Source organism: Corylus avellana, chromosome ca7, assembly GCF_901000735.1.
Source record: "Corylus avellana chromosome ca7, CavTom2PMs-1.0".
Taxonomy (NCBI): domain Eukaryota; kingdom Viridiplantae; phylum Streptophyta; class Magnoliopsida; order Fagales; family Betulaceae; genus Corylus; species Corylus avellana.
In genome coordinates, this window is record NC_081547.1 from 6,408,388 (window position 1) to 6,418,338 (window position 9,951).

The window sequence follows — 9,951 nt, forward strand, 5'->3', positions numbered from 1 at the left end:
AAAAACGCAATTTTTAAAATTGCATTTACTGAAACCACAATTCTAAACAGACCCTAAATGTGAGATGAAAACAACTACGTATGTTTAAGTACAACAATTACAAAAATAATCATGCATAATAACTGAGAATAAAGATTGGTTAGGCTCCCTTACCTCAATATAAAAGCTTCTCCAAACAATAGAGGATCAAAACCTCCAAGTTAGCCCCTTTCTCTCTCTAGCTCTCTCTAAGACTTGGTCTGAGAAATCGGACAAAATGGGACCTAGAGTTTATCTTAAGTCCTTAAATAGAACACATTGGCGTACAAGAAGTCTGCCTGCAAGCAAAAGATTAATTAAGTGTCATTACTCTACCAAGACTATATCACACCATGGTTAGGGTTAGCTATTTTGACACGACCCATATTCATTTCATATATACACCATTAAATATATGTGTGAAATTTAATATGAACAGAAAAATAGAGAACATCTAGACTGGTCATAGCAAATGAGTCTCCTTAAAGAGAAACTAAAATTATTATTGCATTACATGGAATTATGGAAATGGACTATCTAATATGTATAGAGTTGAAAGTTGCTAATTTTGTAAATGTTTTTATTAACAATTGCATTGGTATTCATGTATTATTATTACTTTTTTTTAAAAATAAAAAATAAAAAATTAGGGTTTATGGTTTTTAACGGGTCGGGTCGAGTCGAGTTACCTTTTAAGAGCACGGGTCGTGTCGAGTTACCCGGCTATCTACTGTATTATAATTAGGGGTGGGCAGATTAACCGGTTACCGATTATCGGCCGTGTACCGGTTTCGACCGAACCGATATTAACCGTAGTCGATATACTGATATCCTTATCAGTTAAATTTTTATACCGGTATGCTTATTGGTTCGGTTCGGTCCGGTTAGAAATTTCATATCGGTTAACCGTTTAACCGATATAAACCGTTAAGTAGGGATGCCAAAACGACGTAGTTTTGGGATTATATATATACCTATATAACCTTATCTTAATTTGGGTTTAAGTAGGTTTGATTTTTTTTTAGTGATGACATTGGATGGGATTTCTTTGCCTTTGCAGAAAACATTTTTCATTAACTAGTTTTGTTAGTCTAATTAGCATTTATTATGTTAATTAGTCCATTTGCTTTGGAAAAATGTATTTAAAAAAAAAAAAGTTGTGGTGGATCAATATAAAAAAAGCTTCAATTTTTAGCCCAAAAAACAAATATTTGGGTCTCAACAAAAAGTATTTGGGCTCTCAAAAGTCAAAAAAACTCATTTTTGGCCCAACAAAATAAATCAATATAAAACCCTCGGTTAAGCCGGTTAACCGGTTTAACCGTGTATCGTTATAACCGATAATTTCGGTTAAAATTCTTATTGGTTCGGTATCGGTTAATAAACCGTTTAACCGAAAATTATCGGTTAGTAACCGATAAGAGCCAAAACCGGACCGTTTTGACCGATACCCAAACCTAATTATAATCATGTCAGACCTGCTAACTCGTTTAGCTAGACGGGTCGTATTCGTGTATAGGTTAATTGTGTAACAGGTACCTGTGGGTCGTAATCAGGTCGTGTCAAGTACCTGTTTTGCCAGCCCTACCAACGGTCATCAACTAGCAAAAGGCATGCCTCACTAGAAGACTCAAATCATACGCCATACCTAACCAAGTCTTGTACCAAATCAGAGGATGACATCTGGCTAGGCCGTACGGGAAAAATATACTCCACAAATGACTATGAAGGTAACCACACCATACTAAACTACTTTTAAGCTCCGTTTGGTTTGCGGAATAGACCACTAAAATGAAATAGCTATTCTTATGGAATAATCATTTTTTTTGTTTGGTATGGTCTATTCCTAAGAATAGTTATTGCAGTGGGAATGATTAATCACTTACACAAAGGAATAGCTATTCCTCTAAAAAATGAGAGGAATAACTGTTCCTTAAAGAATGAAATACATTTTCTAAAAAGACCCATATTATTTTTTATTTCATTTTAAACTTAATATATATATGAAAAATAAAGTGGGTGTCTGACACCCATTGGGGTGATCAGCCACCCACAGAAGAGGGAGGGGGTGGTCACAAGTTTGCTCTAGGGGTGGCCGCGGCCACCCCCAGAGCCCTTCTAGGGTGGTCGCAGTCTCCGAAATACCCCTTTCGTAGGTATTAGTGGTTTGAGGTCAGCGATAAGATCAATTGCATTATCATTCTTTATTTTCAATAATTTTGATCTTTAAAACTAAACCGTTGTTGTGAATACACTTGTGAGTATTGAGTCCCACATTGAGAAAATATTAAAAAAAAGAGTACTTAATATACCTAAGTGGACCTTAGCACATTAGCTTAGGCTTTTGGAATAGAGTTGTGTTCAACTATGTATATTAATGTACTCTTGTTAAAAACTTCATAAATGCTTTTTCGAGAGGGTGTCTAGATGCGTTGGGTTTAGAGTTGTGTCTCCATCTGTAACTCTTGACGTAAGATATTTTTGGAAATGTAAAAAGACTCATAAGTGGGGGAAATTGTTGTGAGTGCAGTTGTGAATGTTGAGTTCCACTTTGAGAAAATATAAAAGAAAATAGTACTTAATATATCTAAGTGGACCTTAGCCTATTAGCTTAAGCTTTTGGGTTAGAGTTATGTTCAACTATGTATATTAATGTACTTTTGATAAAAATTTCATAACCGTTTTTTCTCCCAACAACTATGTAGACAACGAATACTATAAAATTTTCATCTTATTTTTCCTTTTTTCATTTATATCTTTCGTAAAACATGATATATGCAAACAAGTAACAAGAAAAAACACCATCCAATTTTACAAGTTGAAACAATCGATGTAGTTATATAAAAGAATCCAAAATAGATGATACTATATAATATTTTACGCCATTCGTTCACCAGTACGAGACGAACATACTATTCATTCACTACATAATGATACTAAAAATTTCCTTAAAATATATAGTGAAAGCTAAGAGTACACGTCTCAAATAAAAAACTCTCTCAATTTTTCAAAAAAAAAAAACCTTAGTGGTTTCATTATGCGGATGAAACCTGTTAAAAAAGGTTTAGACAACGAAAAAGTCAGCGAAAAAGTCCACAAAACAATGCTTCCCGGCCAATATTATCCAACAATTGTTGCAAGTTTTAAATGTCTATATATGTCGCCTAGTGAAGTCTCACAACAGCTTAAAGGGTTAAGAATTCAGGAAACCAACTACTTCCCAAATATGTAGAGAAAGGGTTTTGTCTGTGAGTATCTAGAGCCGTGCTGAATCTTCGACCATCTTGATTCCCCGTATGCGTCATCCTTTTATTTTCATGACATTTTTGTTTTCTTCTAATTAAGCTTACATTTGACAATATAAATCATCTAATTTGTCAACTACCATCTGTGATATGACTGTTCTACAGTTGATACTGTTATTTTTACTGCTACATCATTCATTCTAATATGTTGCCTTATCCTATATGTACGTGCTACTATGCTGAGTTAATTCTGGCAACCATGTAGTTAAATTATATGCAAAACGAAGTTGCTCTGTTTTATTTACTACGATGTGCTGTGCATCAAGGCGAAAGGACATATTATATATATATATATATAAGAGTGACAAGTTTCAACGTGTGGACAGCGACTCAAGTTGGCAGGAGCCGCAAGCTCCCAATCCCTGGCATTAACGTTAAAAGTGATTCCCTCGATTTCAAGACTATTAGATGCAGAGCACTTTCCAAATAGTTCAACCCAACAAGATTCTGGGACGTGTTCAGTAGTTGGGAGAAGTGTATTAGGGAAGGTCATGTGCTGAATCAGGAACGCAGTCAATGGATGCAGTTGGTACATGTTTCTAAATGAAGCATATCCACCCGCTTCTCTCAAAATGGAAAGGGTCCCATTTCCCAACCACGGTGGGTAAAGCGAAGAAGCCATAGTTTATTTAATTAATCACATTAACAAAGGAAACAAACAAATTAAAGCCAATTTTATTGAAGACAGATACCACGGTGTTTTAATACGACGGAGGTGAAGATAAACACTAGTAGTAATTTTCACCACTATCTACAGCAGTAATTAAAAACCAGATAATCAAATCAAATAAAACAGAGATGGACCAAAGAGGCAAAGGCCATCCTTTATAATTAAATCACCTACGCCTAGGGCGCACTTTAACGGTGAGAGGATTAGCCATCTCACAAGAGAGCCTGAGCACCTCGGATAGGTCAACGGGGTTATGATCCGACGGTAGCCATTCATACTCGTGTAAAAGCGAGGCTACCCAGAAGCTGACGGTGGTCAGGCCGAGGGTCTTGCCTGGGCAGGTCCGTCTACCCGATCCAAATGGTGCCAGCCTAAGATCCGACCCGAGAACGGAAAAGTCAGCCTCGCCCTCCTTGGGTACGAACCTGTCGGGCATAAATTCCAGTGGCTCCCGCCACACTTCTGGGTCCCTTGCGATGGCCCACATGTTCACCATTGCGGTGGTCCCCTGGGGCACGTGATACCCATCAATGGTTGTATCATTGATGGCCAAGCGGGCCCATGAGAGGAGTGGGCCTGGCGGGTGTAGCCTCAACACCTCCTTCACCGCAGCCCCGAGATACACCAACGCCGCAACGTCTGCCTCGGCGACGGCGCGTGACTTTCCAACGACCTTGTCGAGTTCATCATGGACCTTTGACTGCACATCAGGATGGAGTACCATCCTCCCGAGTATCCACTCGATCAAAACCGCCACCGTGTCTGTCCCTCTAAAAATCATTTCCTACACCGAAAAGTAAACCATACGACAACATCGTTTCGTAAATCATATCCGTGTGCTGAATAAACATATCTTAATTCTTCTGTTTTGAATTTTTTGAACACAAATCAAAACCAAGCAAACAAAAACAAACAAATATCAGTGTTCTTTTTTCAACAATTAGTAGAAAATTCTTCTACTCCAAAATTTTATATTCAATTTTTTCTCTTAAATTAATTAAATTGAAAAACATCATTAAAGTAGAAGACCATTTGTATCTAGATAATTAACAAGTCTCTTTTATAAGTGATGTGACATCCATTCCGTTTTTAGTTGAGGATTGAAGTTGAGTTCATGTTTGTCATGAATATAGGAGCCTGGTTCATGGACCCTTTAGGATGATACATTGTATTTCAATCACTTTGAACCCAAAAAATAAAAATAAAAAAGAGATGAGATAAATCAATGCGTAATTGAACGAAAAATATATATTAACAAAGAAGCACGCTTACCCAAAGAACGGCGATCATGTCGGAATCCGATAACCTTTCGGGGCCCTGTAGAGAGAGCAAAACGTCAACAAAATCCCGGTTTTTTTCACTGTTTTGAGCCCGGTGTTGGGTGATGATTCGGCCGACAAACAAGTTCACTTTCGGAACGAGTTCGGAGCATCTGAACCGGATTTTTTGAGCATCAAAATCAGCCAACCAAGGGAGGTGGTCTGACCAATTCAGCAAACCCAAAAGCTCGTACCCTTCACCCACCAGTCTCTGTAGCTCCTCCACTTCGTCGTTGGAGGAATCCAGTCGGTATTTATATCCAAACACAGAGCACATCATGTTGTTCAGCGAAGCACGTTTAAGCACTTCGCGCACACTGAAGCTTTTTCCATGGTCGCCAAACATTGCCGCCATTTGAGACGCGATTTCGCACCTCTGAGCCTCAGAGGACTTGATTTGCTTCGGGGAAAAAAGGTGCGTGGCGGCGATTCTCCGGAGGGTTCGCCAGTAGACCCCGTAAGGAGCGAACCCAATTGCCCTGTTGAACATCAAGCTATAGGCGGACTCCTTCACGGGGCGGTCAGCAAAAACAGAGCTGTTGAGTATTTCTTTCGCCACTTCAGGGTTACACGTGACGATAACACGTGTGTCGCCGAGGCTGAAGGCCATGAGCCTCTTGGCTCCACACGCTTCGGCGGCGGCGGCAATCCGGTGGTGCGCAAGGGAGGCCATGAGACTCATGCTGCCAACCAGAGGCAGCCCTCTTGGACCTGCTATTGGTACATGATTTCCCATGATTTTCCATGATTTCCCATGTCTCCAACTGTACCTTCCCCAAGCTGGGCCACCAGGGTGAGCCCAGTAAATAATGGTCATGGCCAGCCAAGCCACCATACACATAACTAGTAATATTGGCCATGCAAAATCTGCTTCAGTAAAAGCTGGGATTTTGGAGGTGAGAGCAAATAACCAGAGACTTTCTGTGTCTGTTCTCATGGTGCCCAGGGATTCAAGATTCAGAGCATAAAAACAAGCACAAAGAAGGGAGATTGGCTTCTGCTTAATTTTGCGGGAAAACCAACTGAGGTCGGTTGCTATATATAGAGGAAGCTTAAACAGTGGCTTCAAAAAATAACTGTTAGGAAAATGCTTAGTATATCTTAAAATAATTGATGAAATAATTAATAGTATATGAATAATAATTCAACTGCTAATTAATTAATATTTTTTTTTACTTAATTATAAATGATTACATTAGTTTATAATAAAAATTACAGTATTTCTAACTGATATACTGGGAAGTATATATGATCGTAATTGATACTCCGTATCAAAATTAAGGTAGTGGAAATTGTTTTTAATTAAGCTGCGCCGCCAGGAATCCATGACTAAACGTGCAAAAGTTAACATTCAACATGGGAAGTGTATTTGGTAACCTGGGAATCTGGGAAGATACATGCTGACGTTCAAAATGTCGTGGACCAGAGTGGGAGTGACAACTTACACGGATATCATATGCCAAACACACCCCCAACTTTATTATATACAGGTGGAGGCACTGGCCCAGATTGGCGGGGCCGCCAGCCAAGCCCCCCTATTGGGTTTTTAAAGTACGGAATTCGAACTAGCTAGTTTTCTGAAAATTTTCTAAAGCAAATTAGAATTAGTAATTTTTTTCATGATTTATAAAGCCAACCACACAAAATTAGTGGCTTAGAATCTTATATAATTAGACTTAGATCAATTCAAGTTGATTCAAATTTAATCCAGGGTCAACTCGCTTAACCTATGAATGACCGGCACACCTATATAAATTTTTTTTTTTTCCAATTAAAAATGAAACCCTAAAAGGCTAGAATTTGTATAAATTCATTTTCATATAAAATTGTTTGTGGATTTTTCAAGCTTAAACCCAAAGCTCTTAAGCTATCACGAGCCCCTTAAAAAATAAAATTGTATAGAATGATCTCTCAAGACCTTCACCTACCCATTACTATTATTCAGATCTTCCTTCCCTCTTCGACAATTTGCTCTTCCCTTTCTTTCCAAACTTTTTTTTATAGTGCCCCTAAGTTTTTTCTTTTTCTTTTTCTTTTTCTTTTTCTCTTTTCTCCACAAGCAAAGAATGCAAAAGCCTAAATTAAGATACATATTACAGAGGATTAAAGTATGGAGGAGACTCAGTATTTAATAAATCATCTTCCTTTTCTAATTGTAATCTTCTTCTTCTTCCCTTAACTAATCTCATCTCATTTTGGTTTGGTTATAAATAAAGTTAACTACTTTAGCTATCAGTCAGTGTGTAATGTTTTGGATAATTATGCCTTACATAAACTAATATATGGCCAAGTTCAAGTTAGATAGATTCATTCATTCCAAGCTCCGTCCTAAGTTAGTTCGAGCTGACAATATTTCAAGGACTCACAGAACCTTTTGTTGTAAGTCTCGTCCTAAATTAGTTTGAAATGAAGTCTTTGAAGCTCATACAGAATCATCCATCCTAAGTGTCGTTCTAAGATATTTCGAGCTGATCATACTGAGGTGGCTTTGAACTTTTGGTAGAATGCTCCATTCTAATGCTCATTCCATTTAATTTTGAACTGAGTTGATTGAAATGTTTTCTAGTGTTATCCGTTATAAGGGACATCCTAGGGTAGTTCGAACTATGAGTAATTTAGATAATTTCAAGTTTGGCAGAATGTCGCGTTCTAAGTTTAGTTCGAACACGCTGCAAGAGGAATCCTTGTTTTAGCGTGTAATGTAACACCCCAAAATGAATTAGTTAAAATAATCAATTTGGAGTGTTACTTGTAACACCACTACACTAATTACCTTGTATTTAGCTAGAGTTATTATACCAACACTAACTATCAGAGTAAATTATAACAAAAAGCTGAAAGAAAATTATCTGAGCCAATGCTAGAAATAGCTTTCAGTACACCAATTACTAGCATCAATTGATTCAATACCAAGAGAGAGCTCCCAGTAATTTATAGGCTAAAATGTAAAACAACTACTTATAACTATTCTATCAAAACCTATCTTTTTTTTTTTTTTTTTCTTGACGAAAACTAAGGATTTCATTGATTAAAAATTCAGAGCGTAAAGCTCTGCAAAATCATAGTTGCATGCTATGAGGTTACAAAGTCATAGATACAAACAAAAATTCTTACAATCAAGTGTTATCTATGACTTCAACCTTTAGCTAACCCATATGCAAAAACAGTTAAAGAGCATATATGCTCTGAGTAGACTAGATCTAAGACATGGATAACCAAATTTCTTAAAAAAAATTTATTTAATTGACCATGAGAGATAACTCACCCCTTACACCAAACTATCCAAGCCGTGAAAAATAACCCCTCACACCCAATTATTCCTCCTCAGCTCAAAGGCTAGAAGAAGAACAAAACAAAATACAAAATCAACTGAAAAAATACAAAACCAGCAACAACAGCGGGGAGCGAGATGGAGGATGGCGGATGGAAGAGAATTGACCGACACGTGAGACTCATACGCAAAGCACATGAGATTCACGAGATCCCTTCTCCGATGCGTTCGATACATGCTCCAGCGCAGGACGAACAGAATAAGAACCTGCCGGTGTCAACGAGACGCATGGGTGCCCATGAAGAAAGTGTAGTGGCACGTGGACAGCTTGAGCAAGCAGAGGAAAGTAGATGGCCATCCATACATGATGATCTATCGTATATTATCCATTTATACAATTATAATTTGCAACCATAATCGTTAAGTAGAATCTTTAGGCTCATAACATAAACCATTTAAATAGTCTATCATGCTGGAAATAATTCATGATTTGCAACAAAAAATATCACATTTACATAATTAAAAGAGTTTACCCATTCCGTAAGCATTTACTTACCTTGATGGCTTAACCACATTAAAACCCTTTAATCTAACACATGGAACCCTAAAAATGCGTTAAAGAAGCCTAATTAACACATTGCTACCATCAAATGTTCAATGTTTTGAGAATCGAACGATCAACTTACTATGAAGCACCCAAAACTTAGATCTAGAAGTCCTAATATCCATCATCTATCATAAATACATCCTCAAATCAAACATAAATTCATACATTATTCTTAAAATGTTAGTCTGATAACATTTCATTCTCATACTCAACCCATTTCATAATCGATCATAAGAGGTAAAAGACATATTCCCTTAAGAATTAGGGAAAAGTTACTCTGATTCACACTAGGATTTTGGCCAAGGGGAGAACTCCCCTTGGTATATATGGCCTTGGCCCTTGGGGGAGCTTGGGCTCCTCTCATGTGCCTAGGGCTATGGCTTAGCCCTATCCCATCTCCTTCTAGTCCAATGCATTTAGGTTGGGTTTTATCTCAAGTTCAATGCCCCTTTATTTATTTATGCACGGAAATTAATTTTAATTGCACAAATAACTCCTACAACTTGATCACCTAGGAATTAAACTCCTTGTCCTATGTTTCACGAATCAGGCTTAGGTGCTCTAATTTGTTTTACAACAACTATGTTGTAATTCTTTTAAGGGTTTAGATTCAATTTTCAATATTATATAAGAAATAGAGAGAAAGCAAAATTGAAACCCAACCTTAAAAGAACTACAACATAGTAGGGGTGAAAAGGTAGGCGGTTATTAACAGTCCGCTAACCGCTAACTCCCTAGGCAGTTTCGGTTAGTGGTTTTAG

General features: G+C 37.5%; 1 protein-coding gene across 1 annotated transcript; it reads right to left on the minus strand.

The window, feature by feature from the left end:
- Window positions 1-4,003: 4,003 nt before the first annotated feature.
- Window positions 4,004-6,301, minus strand: LOC132187544 (cytochrome P450 78A3-like). The gene is made up of 2 exons (XM_059601890.1): window positions 5,266-6,301; window positions 4,004-4,777 (listed from the first exon to the last, which is right to left on the minus strand). The coding sequence occupies exons 1-2, from the start codon at window positions 6,247-6,249 to the stop codon at window positions 4,160-4,162; spliced, it is 1,602 nt and encodes a 533-aa protein (XP_059457873.1). The 5' UTR covers window positions 6,250-6,301; the 3' UTR covers window positions 4,004-4,159.
- Window positions 6,302-9,951: the final 3,650 nt, after the last annotated feature.